The sequence below is a fragment of the Stigmatopora argus genome, chromosome 22, assembly GCF_051989625.1.
Source record: "Stigmatopora argus isolate UIUO_Sarg chromosome 22, RoL_Sarg_1.0, whole genome shotgun sequence".
Classification (NCBI taxonomy): domain Eukaryota; kingdom Metazoa; phylum Chordata; class Actinopteri; order Syngnathiformes; family Syngnathidae; genus Stigmatopora; species Stigmatopora argus.
This window is the reverse complement of record NC_135408.1, coordinates 7302158-7327140: the sequence shown is the minus strand read 5'-3', so window position 1 is coordinate 7327140 and position 24983 is coordinate 7302158. Positions and strand designations below refer to the sequence as shown.

The 24983-nt window shown below is 41.3% G+C and overlaps 4 protein-coding genes across 6 annotated transcripts; 3 read left to right on the top strand and 1 right to left on the bottom strand.

The window, feature by feature from the left end:
* Positions 1 to 313: 313 nt before the first annotated feature.
* LOC144067645 (cyclin-I-like) lies at positions 314 to 2933 on the top strand. The gene is made up of 5 exons (XM_077591433.1): positions 314 to 613; positions 1252 to 1408; positions 1744 to 1878; positions 1949 to 2023; positions 2105 to 2933. The coding sequence occupies exons 2-5, from the start codon at positions 1295 to 1297 to the stop codon at positions 2297 to 2299; spliced, it is 519 nt and encodes a 172-aa protein (XP_077447559.1). The 5' UTR covers positions 314 to 613; positions 1252 to 1294; the 3' UTR covers positions 2300 to 2933.
* septin8a (septin 8a) lies at positions 2061 to 22499 on the bottom strand. Of its 3 annotated transcripts, none has more exons than XM_077591430.1 (10): positions 21782 to 22499; positions 17146 to 17260; positions 16732 to 16927; positions 15054 to 15240; positions 12667 to 12828; positions 11314 to 11410; positions 8521 to 8689; positions 8317 to 8449; positions 8078 to 8247; positions 2061 to 3665 (listed from the first exon to the last, which is right to left on the bottom strand). In XM_077591430.1, exons 1-10 carry the CDS (start codon positions 21809 to 21811, stop codon positions 3497 to 3499), a joined length of 1428 nt encoding a protein of 475 aa, XP_077447556.1. In that variant the 5' UTR covers positions 21812 to 22499; the 3' UTR covers positions 2061 to 3496. The 3 variants fall into 3 exon arrangements, with proteins under 3 accessions (XP_077447556.1, XP_077447557.1, XP_077447558.1); XM_077591431.1 differs by having other exon boundaries at positions 2061 to 3662; positions 21782 to 22498; XM_077591432.1 differs by lacking the exon at positions 2061 to 3665 and adding an exon at positions 6119 to 6708 and having other exon boundaries at positions 21782 to 22493.
* On the top strand, positions 4354 to 5388 carry LOC144067646 (cyclin-I-like; the record flags this gene model as incomplete). Its single annotated transcript, XM_077591435.1, has 1 exon — positions 4354 to 5388. A coding segment is annotated over one exon (339 nt), but the record flags the coding sequence as incomplete, so codon positions are not given.
* Positions 22500 to 22566: 67 nt separating the features above from the next.
* Positions 22567 to 24962, top strand: LOC144067642 (ankyrin repeat domain-containing protein SOWAHC-like). The gene has a single exon (XM_077591429.1). It carries the CDS (start codon positions 22669 to 22671, stop codon positions 24133 to 24135), a length of 1467 nt encoding a protein of 488 aa, XP_077447555.1. The 5' UTR covers positions 22567 to 22668; the 3' UTR covers positions 24136 to 24962.
* The last annotated feature ends 21 nt before the right edge of the window (positions 24963 to 24983 follow it).

Genomic DNA, 24983 nt, shown 5'->3' with positions numbered 1-24983 from the left:
TATAGGCTCCTGCACCCTCGTGACCTTTGTGAAGATAAACGGTTGGGATCATGAATTAAAGAGTAAAAATCTATGATTAATTGAGACCTGGTGTCAAAATATTTGGACTCCATATGTTGGGTCCTATTGGCCACAAATCGTAAATGTGATGTTTATGTACGTGGACGCCAGGTCTTTATGCAGTTAAAAAAAAGTCTTCCGTTTTTAGTCCTTTTATCCGCTCATTTTATGCAAAAGTCCCGGATGTGTGACCTACTAACACAGATCTCTGTTGCAGTGACGTAAAGCTAAGGGGCGGGGCTTAGCCGTTCAAAACACAGCCTGTCCTCAATCGCTTGCTTTTTTTCCTGCTTCCTGTCTTGTTTTTGCGCTTGTTTTCGCACGGGCGCTTCTTTTTTACATTCCTTTTTCTTCTTTTTTTCAAGCGAGCCGTTGATCAAACATATAATGTGGCTGCACACTGCGGATTAGGCACCAGGTTTTGTTCTAAACGTCGCCTTTTTCCATCGTAACGTCCTGGTTTGTTTGTTCATTTGTCACCATGGATTAATTTTCAAAAGACGTATAAATGAACCCACCGTTGCAGAAATATTGTGCATTTCAACTAGAAGAGGTAAGAACGGGTCGGGAAGTCGTATTGTTATTGTTAGTGCACACGTCTATGGGAATTGTTCTCTTATCAGTTTGCATTGTGTTCAACGTTTGTGTTCTGCGCAAAATTTCCACGTTCCTTAACGTATGAAGTGCTTTTTTTTAATCATATCAACACACTCGATTTGCTTTGGGATCGCAATGCATCTTACATCTATTGAAATAGATGTTTATAATATAAAAAGAAAACTTACCTGCCGTTTTTTTTCCTCCCGTGAAATTCTTCAGGTGAATCAATTGTATGTTTGCATGGTTTTAGACTATTTATATATTACATTTCCATTTATATTACAATTATTAATTTTATATTTGCATCTCAGATGGTAATTTAAACCCTAGGGCCGTAATAATTGGTCTGATCTTTTCAACTGAGACAAAATAATGAATTCAGTTTGGGTTCCTAGTGAAGATAGTCTTCCACAAGTTTACATTCAGGTTAACCTTCAGTCCACTTTTTGAAAGGAATACTAATCCACGATCCATTTATTTTTAGTGTAATATTGTTAAATGACATATGTAACTTTTGGCCCCCCGAGTTCGCAGTTGTGCTTTCAAGTGGTTTTTTTTTCAATTTTATCTCTATTTTTAACGCTCTTTTAGGTGCGTGGGCCTCAACTCCATTGTGGTCCAGGCGCTGCTGGCCATGAGAGGTCCAAGCGTCGCAGAGAACCGTCGCCTGCTCGGCTTGCTGGAGACGGCGCTGGTACGGGAGGCACGTCTCTGGAAGACCCCCATCTTCAAGAGCGAATGTGTCCAGGTGTGTGCAGATTTTTCCTGGACTCACGGGCAGCCAAAATCCACGTTTTAGCCAATTCAGATTGAAACCGGTTGTCTCTCATGTAATCTGAACAGTCACAAAGCACAGAAATGTGATTTTTCTGGGTTTTGACTGTCGGTGACGTATCTCTAGCTTGGATGATGCGTTCAATGTAACAACAACCTGTCAGAATGGGTCAATAATGTGACCCGGTGTAAAAAAGCACAGATTTTATATGGAGACTTGCCAAAAAATGTGAACAGTCAGCCCTAAAAATCAGATTTGAGGAGGGATTCGGTCAGAATTTGAAAACTTTCCCAAACTATTGCCTTCAGAGTGGTGACATCTCATCATGCCAACACCAAGAAATGATCATGTGGCTGGGGGACATGAATAGACGATTGCACTTCTGTCCAGAGACATTGGCGTTGGGTGTTTGCATCCTCAACAGGATGCTCTCCATCGTCAAGGTATAATTTGATGTTACTTCTCATGACTCTTCGTTCCAAGACCAACTTTTAAGTGACATTCTTTTCACAGGCTCAGCCGAAATACCTAAAATGTATGGCTTTTACCTCACTGGTCCTCGGAGCCAAAATGAACGAGGAAGACGAGGTAATGAAGGTTGAAAACAAACACGTACACTTGGGCGCTACGTCCAAACAACGCCTTTATTTGCTTCGCTTCGTAAAACAGATCATTGGTTCGGTCGGCGACTTGGTTGCGGAGAGCGGATGCTGCTTTTCCACGGCGGAGATCGTTCGGATGGAGCGCATCATTCTAGACAAGCTGCACTGGGACTTGTACACCTCCACACCCGTCGATTTCCTTCACATTGTAAGATCATCCTTCGCCCTCATACATTATTTTTGCACACATCCTGTCACATGAGGCGGTGATTGTTTAAAGAGATTTACCCGCCTTCACCGATTTGTCTTATCTCGCGCGTCCGCAAGCGCGGCTAATCTGGTCAACCTACATTCGCAACACACTAAAAGTTTCCACAGCATGTTATAACCACAATCGTGTCAAGATATTATCGAATTCCTATCCAGGATTAAATTAATGCCGCCTTTCCACTACACGGTACTCGTAATGCTCTGTTATATGTACTTTTTTGTCATCGCGCAAGGTGGTTGGTCAAGGATTCCAGTCTGGAAATGACGCCTTCAATCAATCAAAAAGTACATGTCCTAATTTGAGATTACCCTGTCACTGTTCTTCTTTGGTACTTGACAATCTTTTTGCTGCCCTCAGTCTCCTCTCGGATAAAATTAGTCCCCAAACATATAAAGCCGGGGAAAAGTGCCTAGTTTAAAGTGGAGAACCAAAAGCACGAGAGGACAGCGCAGTGGAAAGAGGCATTACGCTGCTGAAGGGATCCCGCTACACTGTTTACAGATATTACAAAGACTCCAATATAAAGAGATGCCATATAACAGTTAAAAAAATAATGATAAAAATAAAGACATCTTTTTTTTATAGGCTGTTCAAATAAATATCTTTAAATAAATACGGAAGAATATCTTTTCCTAGATTTCTTTCCTTGTCAATAAAATCTATAGGTGTTCATCACAGACGCATGGCAGTGACAATAATGAGGTGCTTCTGGACTATTTTGCAAAGGCAGAATTCAAAATAAATTAAGATTTTTTAGTCATACCCTCTTTTGAGTCATAACTCCTTTCCACTTGAGAGTAGAAAGTGAACATGGCTTATTGTGACGCATCTCTAGATAAACACCCTTGTGCCTTATCCATTCTTGAACCCATAAAAAATGTTCCGGAATGAATGAATGAATTTTGCTACCCTTTAGGCCGGACTCAGGTTGTTTTTGAGGCATACGGTCGGAGCACAGAAAATCACTGCATGTACGATACAATACAAACGGGTGCGCGAATGAGACTGAAGTTTGCGAGAAAGCGATGATTGCTCTTCCGGTTCAATAACACTGACCATGTTGGGGGAAGATCCGGGATGATAACAGACAGACAACGGTGACGTCATGCGCTTAATGTTGGGCCTCTCGTTGCAGTTCCACGCCCTGCTGGTTTCCGGCCACCCTCACCTCATCCCGTCCTTGGACCGTCAGAAGAGGCCTCCGGACTTCCATGTGGCGTTGTGGACCAGGCAGGTGCAGCACTGTATGGCCTGCCACCAGCTTTGGCAGTTCAAGGGTTCCACGTTAGCTTTGGCCATCATCACCTTGGAGCTGGAGGCGCTCACACCTGACTGGTTCTCTGTTTTTACAGACCTGCTGAAGAAAGCGCAAGTAAGAAAAAACTTTTTTGACCGAACAGTTCACTTTCTCCTAAAAAAAATTCTCCATATGAATTATTTTTACCATAACTCACTGGCTGCAGTTGAAACATCAACTTTGGCCTATCACTACAACATTGAAACTAAGGAAATGGATCAACAAAATTAAACCTAATTATCCAAGGAATTTAAATGTAGTTCCTAAATTAATTCCTTGATGGCAATAAAGGTCCAATTTATTTCGACTGGGATGCTCTCAGTTAAAACGGATTGAACCTCTATCACACATGTGTCCAAGTGACGGCCCGGGGGCCAAATCTGGCCCGCCGCATCATTTTGGGTGGTCCGGCCCACATGACATCAAGTTGACGTTAAAGAGGAAACCAACTAGAGTCTGACACCCTTGCTCTATCACCATCAGTGGAATTAATACATGATCGTTCAAAGTCCAAAAGATGTATGTGACTGTCAAGCTAGGATACTTTACCTGCAATGAGGGTATCCCATATTCTGAACATAGGAAGGTTGAAGCTACTTTTGATGGAGATGGCACATGCTGGATGAAATGGGCTCATGAAGGACAAAAAAAAGATTTTTGTGTTGACAATATAACAGTCACCTTTGAAACCAGACTTATGCAGCAAATTAGTTTTCTATCTACAACATAGCCGTATTCATTTTTGTAATCTCTGGACTGTGTCATCAAGGTGGACAGCGTGGAGTTTATCCACTGCAAGGAGTCGGTGGACGAGCATCTCCGCAGCTTGGAGTTCTCAGTTCCCGCCAACGCCGTTTACATCTTTGACAGCGCCCACATCCGCGCCCCCGCCCGTCACCCCCGGCAGAGGATCGGCAAGGGGCAGTCCGCGGACCAGCTCGGGGACTTGGATGAGTATTATGATGGTTTAAGACATTTGTACGATGAAGAGCAGAGCGCCGACTCTGCGGGCAGTGTAGGCGGATCGCTGTTCGATTCCCCGCAGGAGAGCACCTCCCCCTGTCCGCCGTTGTATTCCCCAAGTTAAGTTGTGGCCAAGCCTACTTAATTCTCATTATTTTATGATTCACATTTTGTATAAAGTTAACGAGTTACAGATGTAGGTGTAAATCGGTGCAATAACTTCATCCTTACTTTTGAAATGAAGATGTTTTATACTTTGATTCCATGCTGCATCCAGTTAGTGTTTTTACATTTTGACCTTCAATTCCATTTGAAAACGGTTTGTTGGCTGAAAAGTGGTCCATTAAAGTCATTTTCTGTTATTTTTTTTGTTTGTCTTTTACGGAGATGCTTGTTTTTGTTTTCTCCCCAAAAGATTTGGCTTTATGTAAACTCCAGGTGAGCATTTGTTTCAGGTCAGGAATTACTTTTTTATGCTTTTGGGGAGCTTAAATCCTAATTTTCTTTTCCCATTAAGTGCAGTGGTCTAACCATAACAGGAGCACTTTTAAGAAGACTTTTAAAAAGTTTTTATTTAATTCCCAACTTTCATAAAGCCATTGTTATTACTTCAATATTGTGAAGCTCTTAAGTGCTGTTATTTTACTTAAACAGTACATGTAAAATTAAGTTTATTTACTTTTCTGGTTCATTGAAAGCTATAAGGGTTATTGAGAATTGACTGAAACTAGCCACAAGTGTTCTTTCTCATGTCTCCCAGGCAGCTACTATGTATCTTTTTTTTTCTGGACCACACAAATAAAGCTATGACCTCAAGAAAGCAATGTTTTTTTATGTATGTACATTAGAAAGTCGTATAAATCTTGCACTTCAATACATTCAATGAACATCTCAGCAGATTGAACTGCTGGATGAGGTCCAGTGTGCCCTGCAGGTGGTGCACACACAGAATAATAATTGGCGAGGAAGAGTCAAAAGTTGAGGCTCACTACTGTAATGTCCTTTCTAAGTTATTTACTGCATTTGCTCAAATACCTGGCAATATGAATAGTTGAAATCATGATACAAAATCAGGGAGATTGGGCACAAAAATAGGCACTCTAAGAGTACTATAACAGTCAACGCATACTGCACTGCGTGGAATTTGGATAGGAAAAGCCACCATTTTGTTAGCTTGTACTTCATGTAAAGAAAAAAAACTCAGTTTTTAAAAACGCAATTCATAAAAACTACTTTTAACAGATTTTCATTCAAATATTTTCAGAAATGTGTTATATGAATAGCTTTTTTTCTTGATACAATCTTATTCAAAAGGCAGATAATCGTTATGTTAACCTAATCAAAGGTCAATTGAGCTTCCTTTTTTTATTTTAGGTTTGTTTACAGCCTGCTGCAGATGGTGTGACCAGAATGTGTACACAACGGAACATACTGTCAACGAACCATAATTTCTCCTGTCGCATTTTTTCTCCCCCACTCCACCCCTTTCGCACCATTGACAACCCAAGGGAACACTGTGCTGAAACACACAACATTACTGGACGGCAGTATGGCAGTAGGAGGGAGTTTAATATTAATGTTGCATTTATTTCCAACGACAGTAAACACAGCTGCTCCACAAAGCTTTTTGTGTGTGTTAATTTAACGTTGTTAACATTAATCCTGAATTATTACAGTACAATACTCCCAAAATATTTTGCATAGTAGATCGAGTAAGCTCTAACAATATTCACATACACTAAACAATATGAAAAGAACAATAATTATTATAAGCACGCACACCCCACTGTTAAGTTACACTGTAGTACCAAACAGCTTCAAGCTGTTCATGAATGGGTTTGAATCTAGTGTGTTGTTGGGGTGAGGGGTGGGGCAAAAAAGAAAAAGAATAAAAACACAAAATATTCAAATAAAGTGTCCAGAAATAACAATAATAATGAAAAAATGAAGGGGAACTCCTGAATAAAAGATGGCCAATACAGTCAGAGTGAAGTTTCTCACCATGCTTCACCATTGGTCCATGTGCACAAAGTCAAGATGGAATGTCAAAACAAAGAGAAATGATGTCGTCGTCGTAGTTTTTATGGAGGACAAATCCATGGTGATGTTTTTGGGAGGGGAAACAGCAGCCATAAATTAACTGAGGGGAAAAAAATGAAAAAACAAAGTAAATAAAAAATAATAAATGAATATGGGAAGGAATAGGCGAGGAGAAAAGGCAGAGAAAAGATCATTAAAGGATTGTGACAAAATGGAAAGTCACTAGAGGGAGCCACATGCTAACACGTTTGAGGCAGAAATTATTTATATATGTTTTTTTAAATATATTATTGTTTATATATTAAACCCTGACCTAAAACCCGCTGAGCTAATGTCTTTATATCAAGATCATTGTCTTTTAATTACAGTCAACGTGAACTGAACGTGTGTACGCATTACACAATACACCCATGGATGACATCACAATCCAAAATAAGAACTAAATATACGTATGTATATATATATATATATATATATATATATATATATATATATATATATATATATATATATATATATATATGGAAAGCATTTTTTTTTCTAGTCAGGTTTTTTTTTTTTTAAATACCACTGCCAAAAGGACTTACTGCGACAATGACCGATGTGGCATCTGGGCCAATATGACCATCAAACTCCAATGAACAGTCATGGCTGGTGGCAAGGTCGCAAGGGAATGTGTGCCTCGCGCGTCACATGATTATTATCTCAAACAAGAATATCTTGTCTTGTATGTGGACATATGATAAGGGACTCCGCACACGTGCACAAAGGCATTTTTACGCTCGGCCAAGTTTGAGTGGGTGGGTGAGTCGCTTTAACAATTATGGCAAAAAACGAAAGTGCAAGAGGACAGGAATGTCCAACGGGGGTTGCAAAAAACGAGAGCTTCCCTTCATGCTTGACAGGTGTATTGTGGATATTTTTTGGCATGTGTGTATGGATATAAATGCACGTAGAGGCCAAAAAAATCATATCATGATTTAAGGAACAATAAAACACTAATCCGCACATTACTCAAGATTTGTCTCATATAAAACATATTTTAAATGAATGTAAAATGTCAAAAGAAAATAAAAAAATAAGCCGAATAAGCTTTCTGGGAAGGGTATCATTTAAATAGTGCGATTTTTATCAGAATGTGGATTGAAAGAAAAATGTGAACAAAAACACATGACCCTTTTGCAACATAACAACTAAAAACACAAAATTAAGGTCAGCTGAAAGCCAGACATGCTCAGCAAAAGAGCCATATATGACTTGTGAGCCATACATTCCAGACACCTTCTATAGATTATTTAATCTTTGAGCTCGTCAACCTATCAAAGTCCTTCACAATCTAATGTTGGATCGCCTTCTAAAGCGAGGTTATCAATGTGCATACTTTTTTTAAGCGATGAGAGGAATATGGGGCAGAAAAGATGGCGGAAAAAAGGATTGGTGTTACAAAAGAGGAAAGGAAGAGTGCTTACTTTTTCTTGTCCTTGTCTTTCTTGAGCGGCTGGGATAGGGAGAGCGTCTCAGCGGCCACCTTCTTCCTGTTGAAGGCGTTCATCTCCTCCTCCAAGTCTCGCCGCTTCTCCTCTACTTTCTTCTTCTCGTCCTGGTGCATGCGCTTCAGCTGCTCGAACTTGTCGTGTAGCTGCCAACCAATCAGAGGTCCATTAATACCGTAGAACGGAGTCTATCATTCTTCTGACTGGATACTGACCTCTCGCTCTTTCTCTTTAAGCTCTGCTTCTGTTTCCTTAACTTTGTTGACAAACATTTGTCGCATTTCTTCCTCTTTACGCTGCAGGTCTCCCAAGAACTCTTTTCTCTTGGCTTCGTAGGTCTCCTGGAGACTGCAATGGAACGACGGGAATGATTGGAGACTTCGCTTTTGGTGGGATGTTTTTTTTTGTCCTTTCCCTACCTGAAGGGCTGGCTGTCTGGGTCAGTGTCTTTGAAGCCCATCTCCTCCAGCTTGCAGCGTCTGTACAGCTCATAGTGGCGGGCGTGCGTCTGCTCCCTCAGATCCTCCATGTTGACGCGGATCAGCATTTCCCGCAGCTTGACGAAGTCGCAGTGGCTCTCATTTTCCACTTGAAAAGAAAAACACGACCCGTTACATTTTTTCAGTTTTATGACTGGACCGCCGTACCTTAGAAGTTGCTGATTAATTGCCCAATGTGCCTTACATTACAGACAAATATTGTTCCTCTCTAAAAATGACCTTCATCTAGTAAGTTCAAAGAGACTTTGTTGATGTAACTTTGTTGAAAAAAAAATGAGATCATACCAGTGAAGGCCTCCCTTCTCTTAGGAAGAACGAAATGCCCACAGCTACAATTTCGGTAAATACAGTCCCTTTATAGTATTTGTGAATTGGCACTTTGGCGCAATAAATGAGAACTATCACAGTGGCTTTATTGCCAGGTATTTGCTTTTAGCTTGGATTTTCCACACATTCCAACAGCCCATCTGTCACCTTTTAACCCTCCTTTCCTTTACATCTCGCTAAAAACATCATAAAACATCTCTGAAAGGAATGTAATGCGCACATCCTCTCTAATTCATAATAAATCTATCAAGCACTGCAGTTTAAAAAAAAAAGTTGTATTTTTTTTCCCCCCACATTTTTATTTACTTTGAGGATGAACAGGATGTGCTTCCTGCCTGACGGACAGAAAGCAGGGGACAAAAAGTCTCTTCTGTTATTTAAGTGATGGAGTCTCTAGTTTGTGGGAATGCAATTTTGATGATGGAGCCATAAAACTAATCCCAATCTGTCTGGTAGTAAAGATTGGCATGATGTTATCTAAGAGATTCTCTGTCATCTCATATCTGCTATGTTTAGGGGCGGAGGACGCATTTGTGGTACGTGACCTTTCCAAATAATGACAGGAAACTGCCGGTAGTCTGATTTCCCAACAGTGCGAACCCACAAGAACGTTGGAACACGACATTTTCTGTGCTTCAAAATAAGGGCTTGGTATCTTTTTTTCTGTGTGGAAGAAAATGAAATAAAAAACACAATGAACTACTCTTATATCAAGCACAACTAGATTAAATTTAATGGCCAAGATGTTGTCAGAGTCGATTTATCCTTCCGAATGACGTGCCGAAGAAGCAAACAAGTTCAACAGACATGATGTGTCCCGCGAGGGATTCACTCTGACTAGCCAAGCGCTCTTCATTTGTATCATCCTGTTTGCGCTGACCACAGGCTTGCATGCACACACAAACTGCAAACAGAAGCATGCAAATAGAGAGTGGCGAGAAGTGGGGATTGCTCTTGCTGTTCACTTATCAACAGAGAAACCCAAGCTAAGTAGTTAATAGTTTCCACGTTTGCATACAACGCAGTCAAGTACGGGTCGACAAATAGCTGAGAAAACATCTGGAGCGCCGAGATAACATTCTTAAAGGGAACACATACATTGACAGAATCCTAAAGCCTGTTCTCCAGTCAACAGTTCTCCTCCTGTCCTGCTGAAAAAATTCTCATGGCTTCTTGAAAAGGTTAGCATAACGTGTCTATATGACATTTGCCCTCAACATATTGTTTCCTTTTGCACAAAGTCTTCTTTCATATGAGAAATGCGTTACAGAGCCCAGAAAAAGATTTAAATTGCTTGAACGTGAAAGATTGTCTGTGATGAGTATACACGATGGAATCTGGTGTGTGTGTATATATATATATATATATATATATATATATATATATATATATATATATATATATATATATATATATATATATATATATATATATATATATATATATATATATATATCAGACGGAGGGCAGCAGGAGAGAATATATAAATTTTGATATTAATTTGCAGATGAATAAACTTACTAGATTAGAGGGCCAAAAAAATGTGGCATTTGCACAAATGTCCCTGCTGCTCATCTCTTACTAAATGCAGTGTCACTCAGCATGAAGTCAAAGTCACAGCTGTAGGCAATGTGCAAAAATATCCTTGAAATGATAAGGTCCTCTGCTAATAATATATCCCTTTTACACCAAAGCAATACATTTCTCATAGGACGTACACAGACCAATTTTTAAAACTTTAAACTCCTTCCAATGCTCTATTTTATAGACAGTATAGACCAAGGGTGTTGGTTCGCGGGCCGCTTTAACGTCAACTTGATTTCACGTGGGCCGGACCATTTTAGATATAATATTTAGAATTTTTTTATAAATTGATTAAAAGAACTGGATTAAAAGCCCTGAATATTCAGTTTTTTATAGATCTAAAACAATGTTTATTTTAGCTTTTTTTATATATATTTTTAGATTTTACAAAATGATTTTTGAACTAAAAACACAGCAAAAATTGATTTTAAAAAATGACAATTATTTATTTAAAAGGGGGAAAATCAGGAAATTTAATATACACATATACTCTTCATTTTAATTTGATCCTAAAACAGAAAGTCGGCACTCATGATTTACTTTCCTGGGCCACACAAAATGATGCGGCGGGCCAGATTTGGCCCTCGGGCCGCCACTCTGACACATATGGTATAGACCATTTTAACACTAGAAAAATGCCACTACATAATTGGTATTTCGCTCATGTATCCCTTGGAGTAAAAAGGAGAGAGAAAGCAAGAGCCAAAAAGCGCCACTGGGTCCCTTGTGAACTTTACTACAGAAATACATCTCCCTCACATCCAAAAAAAACACAAAAACAGGGTACTGGTGGACACTCACCTTGCACGACGCCCCAGGGGTACTGCCTCGCCCTTACGGTTTTGTTCCCAACTTTAACTTCTTCCACGCTTCCCACCACAGCAAAGGGCAGATGGGCCTGCACACGTACAAAAGAGGTTGCAGTGTCACTGACGACACGTCAAAATAATTTCTTCCATGTTTACAAGATCAGGAAGTTATCCCGTTACAAACAAGTTTCTATTCCACTTGGCCGACTTAACCCCAATTTCCGCATAAGTCGGATTTCACTGTAGAAGTTGATATTTATGTAAAAAAAAAGTTTACAACAATAGCGTGAAAGGACTACAACTATAATGCCAGCAAAATGTAATCAAAACAACCTCCCTCACTCACCCCAGTCAGACATGCGGTGTGTTTAGGGACTGCCCAGAAAACACATCTCTCAACACATCAACATTGAAACCTGAAGCATACATGCGACCCGATTCATTGCATTACTGTACTCATTTTCATATCATTTTTACGGACTATGATTGTTGGCAAAAAGAAATCGGTGTTAACCCACATCTGTTTTTGACGACAAGCGAGGCGCTTTCACGCCACGGTTTAACTTTGTCTGAACGCAGGATGCCTCGCTTTTCTCCATCCATGTTTCCATGGTAACTGCTTTTCTTTTGGCTGGTTCTAGAAGACACAGCTTTCTTTTTTGGTGGCATCATGTGGAATAAAATGAAGGCGAAAAAGGCATTCTCCCATCCGCCACACAGAACACAGACAAGTACTATGTACTAACTAAGGAGGAACGGCCGCGTAAAGTCCGAACGTCTTTAGTCGAGGACATCATAACCCAAGAACTCCCCATAGTTGAAAAATGAGAAGAGACAATAAAGAAGCTGTTTAACAGCAGCAGGGATCTCTTATTAAGCCCACATGAGAAGGGCGTGCGGTCATGTGAGCAGCACCGCAGATCTGTTTCTTGTTTAACGTGTGGCTTAGTGGGGGTTATTTTGGTGGTGTGACTCAACACACACACTTTCTTATTGCCATTCTGCGTCGGGTATCTGTGCCCAACACACAACCCCAAAAATTAGGTGGCGAGTTGACGCCCGCTAGAGGCCTGTTCTTGGTTTAATGGAATAACAAGTTAGTGATGTCACCCACTGCGAATAGCTAAGGAAAGTAGGAGAGGATAAGCCAGATGTCAAACCAAACCTAGCTTTATTTATTCAGGGAGGAATTTTAAAGGCTGCGCAGTTGGAAAACTGGAATGGCGAAAAGTTTCTTTTTTTGTTTTACTGCAGAAGTTTGATATTTGAAAAAGACGGCAATGGTAAATAAGAGATTTTTTGGGGTGGGAATATGTTTGGATCGTCGGTGTTTATAGGTACTCACATTCATGGAGGAGTTGATCTCGCTGACGGCTTCGTCGTCTGTTGGGAATTGATAGATCTGGACACCGTTGCTCACAAGCTCACTCATAATTTTGATTTTGAATTTGTGGAGTTCGCTCTTGGAGATCGTATCAGCTTTGGCAATGATAGGAATGATACTGACCTGTGGGACAGAAGAAAAAATTAGGATTGTAGCAGCCCGGTAGCAAAAAATGTCAACTATGGCAGCAGTGCAGCACTCTTAAAAAACAAGAAAAAAAAAGATATGCGTTCTCACTTCTGATGATTATCGTAACTGACAGGACATTTGCATGCAGCAGCCTTCATTTCACACACTACGCAAAGACAAATTATTTTAAGTGGATTACAAAGAGCATGAATTTCCTTCCCTTAGTCACAGGGTAGAAACAAATGTGCAGGGAAGTGTGATAAACAAGTGCAATCAGACAACGCGACACTCACGTAAATAAATCCTGATTGTAAAAACAAACTGGGCTTCATCTCGAATCTACATCAGATGCTCCTCAAATCTTCCCGCTGGGAGAACAGCGAAGATTCCCACAGTCGCAGATCAGAGCGAAAGCGAACTCTCCTCGGGAGTCACATTACGCCCAAAACGTCTCTACATTATTCATTTGCAGCATGAAATCAGGTTTAAAGCCTTAGATTTATTTATTTCTTAGCAATGCCTATTAAAATAGCTCCAAAACCATGAGAGCTTTACATCGGGCGATAAAATATAACCCCAAATGTCCAGTGTTGGAGATTGCTACGGGAAAGAGAAGCAAAAATGTTCGTAAAAAGGAAAGAATCTGCGTCCTAACAAAAATCCTTAGAAAAGACTCCCTGTCATTTAGGAATAAAAATAGGCTCATTGAAAAACAAAATGATTATCTGTGTTCCTGCCTCCAAGCTGAATACTCAGTTATGTCTACAAGAGGAAGAGAGCATGTGTGTGTGTGTGTGTGTGTCATGGGGGTGCAATTTCAAACTCTACTAATGAGGAGGAAAACACCATTGTCTTGCCTTGACAGCAAATTGAACAGACCACAAGGGAAAAGCTCTTTCTGGTCCACTTTCCCTGTTCTTCTTGTGACAGCTTCCGTGTCTGCTTTGCTTCCACGTTCATGCACATAATCACTGCAGTGGAAACACACTTCAGCCTACCCTCCACATTCAAACAGATTTTGTTCTTTCTGTCACTATTTTTGCCGTAGAGTTCACTCAATGCCGACACCACATGAAACAATATTTATTTTTGCCATTGTGGTGAGAATAGTGGGACAGAGACCCTGAGGTTAGAGTGGGGGGCACTATGTAGACCCATTTAGCCTAAAGCTGAAAGATCATTGGACAATCCGAACCATAGTCGGACCTATTTGACACATTTTGTTCATTTAAATCCCTCTCAACTAGTTTGCTGTATCAAGGAAAACATTCCACAAAAAAGAAGAGATTAGATCTTAACGCCTGTGCTAGTGTAGACTGAATTTTTGCTCTCTCACAAAAAACAAATACTTTGCAAGCAAAATTTGGCTGTCCATCTAAGTCATTGTTTTTAAATAGCGTCAGAATCCATTTGGCAGAACAGTGCAGTCAAGCGTTGATAGTTCAAGTGCGCCAGCAGGTTTTGGTCACAAGCTGACCATCTGCTTCGTTCTGGATTTATTAGCACTACATCGGCAGACACACAGGGATAAATCTGCCACTTTACAATGCGTAAATCAAACGTTAGATTATATATTTGCATGCTTAAGTAAGCGTTCTGTACTATGTATCTGTTTCCAGCAGTGAACATTTGAGTTGTGTAGAAAAACATTGAAATGTTCCTTAAAATTCCACTAGTCCCCCCCCCCCACTCCTTCCATTTTTCCATGCTGCATTCTCTGTGGCCACGGTGGTCAAGAGACAGATGGATATAAATTCATCATTGTAATAAAAGAAACGTGTTGGCTTCAACCAACAAGCTTTTTCCAAAATTCTCTTGCTACAGAAGCTTTTAAAGCCAAAATAAACTCAAATGAATGGGATCACTAAGAGAAAAAAAAAACGATGGCAGGCACCATTTTTCCTATGATACTTAAATAATGTCAGAGGTACACACTAGAATTGTGATGAAATACATTACGATACAACAAATGGTCATAACTTCCTGTGAGGTTTTTGCTTGTTTTTAGAATTGGCAGGTTGGGTCCCAAATTCCAATCCCCCACCTAGATTGACTTGTATTCATTTCAACAAAAAGGGTAAAAACAACACCTTGGCAAAGAGCTCAGGCAAATGAAATGAACACCACTCTGAATGAAAGGCTGTCAGGATTTTACTATGCTGATACAATGACTTCCTAACAATAGACCAAGAGTAACTAAGATGAGGTCTGGGGGTTACCTTGCTATCTAGTTTCTTCATTGTAACCAGGTCCAAGGATTTGAGCGAGTGTCCGGTCGGCGCGATGAAGTACAAGCAGATGTGGATCCTGGTATCATGGTAGTTAAACAGTGAGCGTTTGATCTTCAGCTCTTCCTGAAGATAGTTTTCAAACTGAGTGTCAATGTAGTCCACGATGGGCTTGTAACTGCAAAAGGAGAAAAACAAAAGGTTTCATCTCTTTCGCTAATAAGACCAAACGTGTCCACTGAATAGGGTGATCACGAGGGTAATAGCTTGCATTTTGGTGTGATGCAGTACTTTACCAAGAACCCAGCTTGAGGCTGCACAGCCAAGTCATGAGCCTTGTCTCTTGTGTTGTGTTGTTTTACCCTCTAAGGCTTCTCTCGCAGAATCAAAAGGATTTAAAGCCACACTGGTGACCACAGTTAGTATAATTAGGCACATATACTAAATAAAATCATAAGGGCTGAACCAAAACTAAACCTGAACCTCAGTTATTTGAAACCGGTTACACTGAAGAAAGGTTTTCTGATGGTCACAAATTGAATTTAGTCATTCCGTTATTTCATTGTTGACTCAATTAACTCCAAACACAGCATTCTCCGCATACATATTTCCAATCTTCTAATGCGGAATGCACTGCTGCTGACCTTTGAACAGCACGCTGCAGGCTCTGGCCTTCAGCGGACCACTTTAACAAGGCTTATGGAGGAGGGCGCTCTAAAAGGGCATGCGAATGTCGTTCGCTGGTCAGGGTTCCAACTCTGAACAGAACAACTCGTTCTCTCGGATAAATGTAAAGGCCCCCTCCCTACCACTTTCGTTGTAATATTTTCAGTCCCTTTGGGAAATGAAAAATGTCCGGGAACACGGACTGATCTGATGTCTGTGTTTCTCATTTAAATCCCGAACAGCATGAAACTACCTATGGCAATCACACAAGAAAAATACTTTCTCAAAGTATCACGAAACATGTCGATAGCGATCACTTTCAAGCACAAATATGGGGCTAAATGTGCCGTTCCTATTAAGGTTCACTGTATGTTACGGTAGGTACACAGTCGATTGGTCGCCGGTCTTTTGGTCGCCGATATTTTGGTCGCCGGTCTTTTGGTCGCCCGGAAGGTTATTGATAATTACCATTTAAATTGTTGCTCAAATTCCCTAAATACAAACTGCGAATTACTATTTAGTCATACTTAATGCCCTAGTAATTATTAGGCTAAAGAAAAGCTCAAAATTTCCCGGACTTTTATTGTTTTTTGTTGGAGAACTTGTTAAGACCCTGACTGACGTAGCTTCTTAAAGGGACAACGCATGTACATACAAACTCTTATACACTCACACGTCGGCTCAGTGAAACTGCTGATGGCCATTGTTGGCTTTTATTGATGCGTAGACCATGTTGTTTTACCTTGTTTTGTCGCAGGTCTTTTGGTCGTCGGTCTTTTGGTCGTCGGTCTTTTGGTCGTCGGTCTTTTGGTTGCCGGTTTTTTGGTCACCCATTGTCGCAGTCGGGGCGACCAAAAGACCGCGACCAAAAGACCGCGACCAAAAGACCGCGACCAAAAGACGGAGACCAAATGACCGGGGACCAAAAAGGTTATGGTATGACAACATTGTAAGTGCATAGTTTTAAGTTAGTTTTTAAGAAAAATTAATAAAGACCACCCACCTGTCATCTTTGTTAATCTGGTCCCCAAAGCCAACAGTGTCCACGATGGTGAGTTTGAGGTGAACGTTGCTCTCCAGGAGGTCATACGTCCGTGGACGGAGATAGACTCCGTTCTGGTAGTGGCTGGCCTCTTCATTCTCAAAAGTGGTGTTAAAGAGCGTGTTCATTAGCGTCGACTTTCCGATGCCTGTCTCCCCTGAGGACAATTGGAAGTAACGTGAGCTAATACAAACCATGTGGCGGGGTGGATTCAATAGCTCACACGCGATCAATATGTCTCAATTCAAACACTGCTTTTACTTCCACAAACACCAGACTAAAACAGATTTAGATATTGTAATCAATGAAAGACCTGCATAGTATGCCTCGGAATTAATTGAACCAAGGAGTGTCGGTTTATTTATATTTACTTACCTACGCAGAGGATGTTAAAACAAAAACCCTGTGTGACCGATTTGCTGACCAGTTGGTCGGGGAGACTGTCAAATCCAACATGGCCACCAAGATTGAGGCTGCGCTTCTCCTCGTTCTGGAGGAAACACAAACAAAAGAAAAAAGTGAGAAGCGAGATAAAATGCTTTGACTTTTTATTGCATCTTCTTCGATGCATTTTGAGTGACTGACACAAAAGTATGATATCGTCACCACCGAGACAGTCGGCCAGTGAGCAGAAAGATCTGCAGCCCAGCAACTCAAGATGAAAGAGGCTGCATTCTTGAAGGCTGACGTCACACATGGGCAGCAGCCTGAGCGTTGCGCTCGGCTAGACGTGACCACATCGCAATACTTTCACCCCTCATTCATCATAAACCTTGTACGCCCATTCGTGTTTAGGGTCACGCTGATGTGTTTTGAAACACAACAAAAATGTTGATGAGAATAAGTTAGACTGGAATGAACAGTCATGGGACATCCATCCCCGAGGAAATAACATTTCCCATGCCAAAGAATGGCTTAGGACAACAGGAAATGATTGTAGGGAGGGACCACAGGTGCCTCCCAGTGAATTAGGGCATAAAACAGGCTGGGGTAGGACAAAGGTTGCAATCTATATCAGGAATGACCAGGAATTAGAACAATATAACAATGTTATAAAGGACACTAGATAACCTGCAATAATCAAAAGACAGTGATGCTACCGAAAAATCCCACTTAGCGCATGGCAACAGATTTCTGCTATCAAATAGCGGACCAGACCCAGATACAACAATTCAGTATCAATACTTTTGACAGCTAGTGTGGACCGTACTTTAAATCTATTCTATAACTTGCAACTATTTTTCAATGCTTACTCCAGAGCAGTCTTATGCGTCTGCTTGGCAAGGAAGGAACTGAAACGCAACTGGACCGCAGCAGGACCGGCATGAGGTGTTGAGAACAGATGTTGGGTCAGAATCTTCTGGAGACCCTCAAGACATGCGTGAGGGGAGGTCGTCACCTGATAAGGTCGATGACATAAACACATGCAAGTCCTCAGACTAGAGTGCCTGCTTCTCAGTCAAGGACCAACATGCCGACTTAATCAAAGGCCATCTTTTCAGTGTCTTAATTTAAAGCTGCTGCTTCAAAATAACTGTCTTTTATCAAGCATTTGATTTAAAGGCAGAACCTGGCAAAGAATGAAACTCCAAATTTAAAATGACGAAAAATATCCTTCCCTGTGGGATTAGTCAAAAAATCAACATTTAGAAATGTGCGCTTCTGATTGGAAAACAGTATGTTGAGTTACAAAAGTGACACTAAAATATTTTCCTCTGTTAAATGACTCCAGTGTCCTCCCTTCCTGTTCGGCATTTCTCACGCGCTGCCGTTGCCCCGCCCCCTCGCTCATCTGCGGCCCACAGGAAAGACAAAATAAATGAAAGGGAGAACTGTTTAACCAGACATGTTTATCTTGTGAGATTTGAAAGACAGTGTAACAGAGAAAGTAGATTTAAAAAAACACACCAATCACAGGAAAACTTGGGTCAAGTCTGCACTGCTCACGAAAAAAGATGCATTGAAAGCAGAGAACAAAAAGATAAGTTATAAAAACAGTGCAAATCTAAGGAATTGTCAATTAAGCAGAAAAATAGTCCCTGGATACACAACAAAGTGATTTTCCAGTGATTTATTAGAGTGCATGGGACAGGATTGACTGACTGTGAGAAATGAGATTGCATCGTTCGGAAGCCAAAAAAGCATGCGGAAAAGATTCAATGTGAAAATATTCAAGTGCGTGCAGCCTCCCGAAGATGAGCAAGGAAAAAAAAGTCATATCTAAGTGCCGAATCAAATTTTTTAATCCTATATCTACTGTATCTAGGCCATTGTCTAAGGTAGCATGCCACTTGAAAAGGTTGTCTTACCACTTCCCACAAATAAATTCCTAAGTTCAAAATTTCAAATCTTTAGAATTAGTCTTTTTTTTAACTAAATGAGGGCATCTTTCTTGAAATGTTTTCTTCACACAAAGTGCAGGATCTGTCCTGGCTCACCAGTACAAAATGGCTGACATGTTTTCATCACAGCACACACACTGGCCTATTAAAAGTGTTATTCTCCCGTGTCCATTCTGTTTGAACAGAACTATAAAAAGGATGAATGGCGGATCTTAGAGGGAGGGGTTATGTTTAGAATTTTTGGAGGAAATCAAATGAGCTGTGTTGCCCAATGAAACCATTTCAGACCTAGATAAAGAGCAATTTAAAATTTCCTGTACATGTTTTATCACGGTCCCAAGTCCTAAATGGATATATACAATTTCCATTATTTTCTGGGGGGATAATCAAAACATTTTTTTTGTATTTTTACAATTGTTAAATCTAAACTTTCCTGGAATTCTTGAGTTTTGAGCACCTCTGACCTCATCCAGACATATACATGGAGTCATTCACACAGCAATGGCAGTGCTGATGTCTTTCTTATGCACAACATTGACAAGCTCTGCTGGAGGCACTTGTAGCATATTTGCTCTATTAGCGTTGCTATACATCACTGTTGACACACTACATCCGGTATGCAGTGTTAAATAATTAAGTTCTGGAATGCGTGTGAGAATTGATCTTCATATAAATACATTTTGCTGTATAGTACGCAAACTCAAAGAACAGTTCCGAGCATCTTCGTGGCATGGCATGGCACAACTCGAGTCTACTGAAAGTTCCCTTCAGTTTTCCTTGATGATAATTCCAGATTGCATGCAGGCCTAAAGGGGAGAGAGACAATGGTCTTCAGGGTCAGTAAGCACCCTACATGGTGACAAGGTTGTAGGGCTTTTTCTTATATAACAGTGGCACAGTATGCTGGGGGACCGGGAACACGGTGGGACTAGTTCACGACCTCTGTGAACCAAACTGCAAGCCAAAACATGGCAGAAGTGGAACAATTTGCATTGAACATCAGAGTTCAAATCATTGTGATTGTGTGACACAAATCGCAACTCTTTAAAGAATGGAATATCTTTCTCTGTTAAATTACTACAGTGCACATTGTCAATTCTCCTGTGTTGCTGTTGCCCTGCCCCGTCTCTCGATTGTTCATTAATCAATTGTCATTATCGGTCATTAATATTTTGCCTATTGCATGGGCAATTATAAATATTTCTGCCAACGACTTATGGCAATCAAAACAAAGTTATTACATTAACCAAGCTTGAAGTTCTGTTCAACCTTGGCTACATTTGAGTTAATTTCAAATGTAGTAACATCATTTCTTTCTTTATACACAACTAAATGAAACACTGATTCATATGACAACCCTGACATGTTGGCGTTAAAACATCACCTGAGGGCTTCTTTAGATAACCGGCTTGCTGCAACGCGTTGGCCCGTGCTCTGCTACAATCAATGGGAAAAAAAACAACAGTGGAGGGGTAACTTTGCTACATTGATCGCCTTGTGTGGCCTACAAAATTGTGCCAGAGCTCCACGCCGCGTGCCGCTGACGTTGCCCATCAATAGCCGTGTACCCTTACACCAGCGGCATCGGTTTGTTCAATGTGGTCTCATTTAATTCCCAAAAAAGAGACAGGAAGTCAGTCGGGCCCCAGCTGTGCAGCCGCTACCGCTGGCCCGCTGCTCTGCATTCTCAGCATTTTTCCCCCCCCCATAATCAATGCCCCAATTTTATACTCCAAATGCCCAGTCAGCAGTCCAACTGTACTATAAGTAGACTAAAAACTCAGCAGCACACAGAGCATTTGATCCAGTTCCTTTTTTCACAGACATGTGTTGCACAAATAAGGAGTAGCCCAAAGCTTCCGCTTAATCCCTTTATCCTTAAAACTCACTACCGCCAACTGCCCACGTTATAAGGATGCATGGAAACCTAAGTCATAAGGATTAATGAGGACCATTGAGGACATACTGTATATGTAATAAGACGGATAGTTCCAAAAGACAATAATAAATGGGACATAAAGTGAAAGTGAAATGTATTTAGACGGCATTTTTACATATAGAAAGACATGTCTAGTTGCAGAGGTTATTTATGTCATGAATCTGACATGCACTGCTAAAAGTAAGCAATGCCATAAAATTTTTGACATATTTCATGTACATTCATGTCTTAGATGACAAACTGAGGCATGCAGAGATGAGCACATTTTTTTCTTTTAGCACAATGACTCAAGGAAGAGGATTTAATGCCTTCTGACAGGCCTTAGTCAAGAAGTTGACATGCCAAGCTGAGTGGAAGCATCTTTCTCAGGCACATGCAAAAGTGGAGCATTACCTGATAGCTAACCCACATTTGTCATGATCTACAATCCAGTATATGTTTATTTATTTATTTTTTAAACAACACCAATTTCGTTTACACCCACATAGTGAGCGATGATCACGAGATTGACACAGACAGATGTAAAACTCCAAAACATCCAATATTTATATTAACCTGCTTCCACAAAACCCTTCCACCGAGTGGGCTGAGCCCACATTGGAAGGCTCCTAAGGCGGGGGAGAGGCTTTGCAACACGCGCTTCCCCACTCTCCGTAAATCAGAGATCGCCCGCGTTTTTGTCCAAGGAATTTATCAGGATGCCTAAAAAAGACTATGCCGGTTGACTTACCGAAAACACGTCCACGTCCGTGGCTGCCATGGTGCGGAATGTGTCGTCTTTGGGCGTGAGTGAGGTGGGGGCGAAGGGGGAGAGACGACTCGCTTGCCTCCTGTTCGCTTCGCCTGCTCACATACGGGAGAAAAGACGAAAAAAAGGCAAGAGGAAGCAGCAAGAGGATAACCCTACACGTCACATCGGCGTCGTCAAGACGCAAACAGCTTCCACTTCCGTTTGGATGTTAATTTGCTCTTCAAGTACTTCATTAAGACTGGAAAAAAACCTTTAAAAACATAAATAAATTTGAATGATACATGTATTGATTTTTTTTCAATAATCCTAAAAATGAGGTATTTTAAACGATCCAAGAGCGTTGTTTGAACTATCTTTGGACAAGATACGGGTTATTGGCAACATGGCGACTGGAACTTCCCTCTCCTCGTCCAAAAAGAATGTGACGACGCTGCTTGCTGCAAGCCACAACTTGAGCTGGAGAAATATGTTTGACACTGGTGGACATCTGAATAACAGCTCAAGGGTGTTTACTGATTTCTGCTGTATTATATTTTTAAAAAAACATCAGATCACAAATCATTGAAGGACATCACTTCGCTCATATTTCTAATACATTCCAACTTGACATTTTTATGACACAAAATGAAGTGTCGATAATCGCAAAGCCCCTTTTGCACATGATAACATTTAAACTATTAACAATTAAAAATAAAGTTGTCGTGGATGGGAACAAAAAAAACGCGTCCGAAAAGTTGCGCATTTTGGCTGACGTCATGCAAAGACGCAGGTAGGCACCAGGGGGAGGAGCCGGTCAAGGTGCGCCTAACTGCGCGCAAGGAGAGGAAGCCGATATTTTCCCTTTTGATTTCCCGGGGGAAAAAAAGATGTCGTTGTGCCGAGAAATCGTTGTGTCAGTGCTTCAGTCCCTTGGTGGCCGAGTGAGCAAAGCCAAGCTTGTGGCGACCTTCCAAAGCGCGCTAGAGTGTCCCGACCTCGACGAGAGGGCTCGCAACAGGGAACTCTTCAAAAAGCTCGTCAACAGCGTCGCCTACGTGAACCGAGGCGAGGACGGCGTCCAGTACGTACAGCTCAAGAAAGCCTACCGGAATAAAATCATACAAAATGTGGAGGATGAAAAGCCGGGGACTGAACAAGAGAGACCACCTGAGAACATCCAAGACTCCAAAAATTGTTCTGGACCGGCGCAGGAAGGTGAGCAAGGCCCACTTTTTGTGAACTTCAAGAGTGATGCTGGACAGGAAGAGAAAAGTGAACTAGGGCGGTGCTATGAAGAAATGAAACAAGAAAAATGTCTTCAGGCGGGTCTTCTGGAGAAAGATTCACCCGAGACTGTTGTGGGTAGGACGGAACCTTCTGGACAGGAGGAGAAAGGTGAGCAGGAGGATGAGTATACCAAAAGATGGACCGGGAAGGAAGAGGTAGAGGTTCCGCTCAAGACTGAGGCGGACTCAATAAGTGGATCCGAGAAGGATGCAGAACTCACTGAACAGCTTTCTCCTTTTGAGTTAGCCTTGATGAGGTGCAAAAATTTCGACATGAGAATCAAGCAGGCACTCAAAGTGGAGGTGACTCCCAAACCATACGCTTTGCCCTTGAGGATGCCCCCTACAAGCAAGGTGGAGTCAAAAAAGCCCCCTCAATCAGATTCCTTCCCGAGTGAGTCAAAGACTATCAAGGTGTCCAACGAGTCCAGAACTCACTCGGAGGTCCCGCTGGAGCCGTTGGAGCACGAGTGGTTGGTCAAGTGCGCCTCGGGCCAATGGAGCCAGGTCTACGGGCTCCTCCTGAAGGACCACCAGTTGGCCAGCAAACGGGACTTCACATCGGGCTTCACCGCCCTGCACTGGGCGGCGAAGAACGGAAACGGAGACATGCTGGTGAAGATCCTGGACACAACGCAGATGGACGGCACGGGCGTGGATGTCAACGTCAGGAGCCGTGGCGGCTACACGGCTTTGCACGTGGCCGCCCTGCACCGGCAGGACTATGTGGCGGCCATGTTGGTGGCCGAGTATGGCGCTGACGTGAAGGTCCGCGACAACGATGGGAAGAGGGCATACCATTACCTGCACCGGGACACGGCGCAAAGTGTCAAGGAGATGCTGGGAGCGCCCAAATTTGAGCAATCTTCCGACTCGTCGGCGGGAGTGGAGATTTGTCCGGAGGTGTCCAAAAAGAATTCCATAAGTCGCCTCTTCCAGCCGCATCTGTCGGCCCAAAGGAGAAAGCAGAAGCATAGGACGGCGTTGTTCTCTCTGGGGGAAGAAGCTGAGGATCCACGACGTGATCCAGCCTTCAGGCCGCGGCTCGCATCAGACGCCTTTGCGTAGTTAGGCGTCGACAAATGATGATTAAATACAGCCAACCGTTGTATATTCTGAATCCTGGTTCTTGATCAGATAAAAAGCACTTTCCAGTATTAACTTTGTCAACATCTTGCGTCATTTTGGGGCTGTGGAACTATGTTGAAGTGAATAACCTATTTGGAAACTATTTTTTGATATTTTTTTATCTTGTAAGAGTAAAATTTTATTCAGATTCAATATATGCGTCTAACTATTGGTCTCTAAATGTGGTGATAACCCTGTTCTTATGTTCCGCTTGGTTAAGGCTTGTGGCTATTGCATGTGAACATGACTCATCAGTCATTCACACTTCTCTAACTTCTCAATAAGAGGCTTCACAATTGCTCAGTCCCTGAAGGCGGATCACAAATGAAATCGATCCGTTACAAGGCCACCTAACAAGGTGCAAATAACTTAAGAAGTTAGTGTGTGGTTATGAGGAAAAATCATGAGATATGGTTAAATATTTTTGTAACTTCACATTTTAACATGTTTCAGTCTGTTTTCAACAAAAACATCTTGATTTCCAAGACTCGGCATAAAAAAAGTTAGAAATGAATAAGTCTTCACATTCACAACTATTTTCTGCTACTTTTCTTTATACTTTATACTACTAAATTTTAGCTCTATAAAAGCAATGAGCTAGAGTATATGTCAATATCACAGAAACATTATGTCATGAAAAAGGCCTTTTGAAAAGCCTGGTGATGATGATGTTAACATGTTTAGAGCAATAGAGGCGCCCATTATGGAAGGAGTAATATATAGTAAATGTGAATATTTTGGCAATAAAGTACATGGTATTTAAAAAAGTCAGAGTTCTCTTTTTAAGC

What these genes read in the sequence shown, in the direction of transcription:
- LOC144067645 (XM_077591433.1), top strand. Translation starts at nt 1,295, where the DNA reads ATGAGAGGTCCAAGCGTCGCAGAGAACCGTCGCCTGCTCGGCTTGCTG. An exon ending in TCAAGAGCGAATGTGTCCAG is followed by an intron (nt 1,409 to 1,743) that starts GTGTGTGCAGAT and finishes TATTGCCTTCAG; the next exon opens with AGTGGTGACATCTCATCATG. An exon ending in GGATGCTCTCCATCGTCAAG is followed by an intron (nt 1,879 to 1,948) that starts GTATAATTTGAT and finishes TTCTTTTCACAG; the next exon opens with GCTCAGCCGAAATACCTAAA.
- septin8a (XM_077591430.1), bottom strand. Translation starts at nt 21,811, where the DNA reads ATGGCAGCCACGGACGTGGACGTGTTTTCG. An exon ending in CCAGACAGCCAGCCCTTCAG is followed by an intron (nt 8,450 to 8,520) that starts GTAGGGAAAGGA and finishes GTTCCATTGCAG; the next exon opens with TCTCCAGGAGACCTACGAAG. An exon ending in AAAGACAAGGACAAGAAAAA is followed by an intron (nt 3,666 to 8,077) that starts GTAAGCACTCTT and finishes CGCTTTCTTCAG; the next exon opens with CAGGTCTGTAAAAACAGAGA.
- LOC144067642 (XM_077591429.1), top strand. Translation starts at nt 22,669, where the DNA reads ATGTCGTTGTGCCGAGAAATCGTTGTGTCAGTGCTTCAGTCCCTTGGT.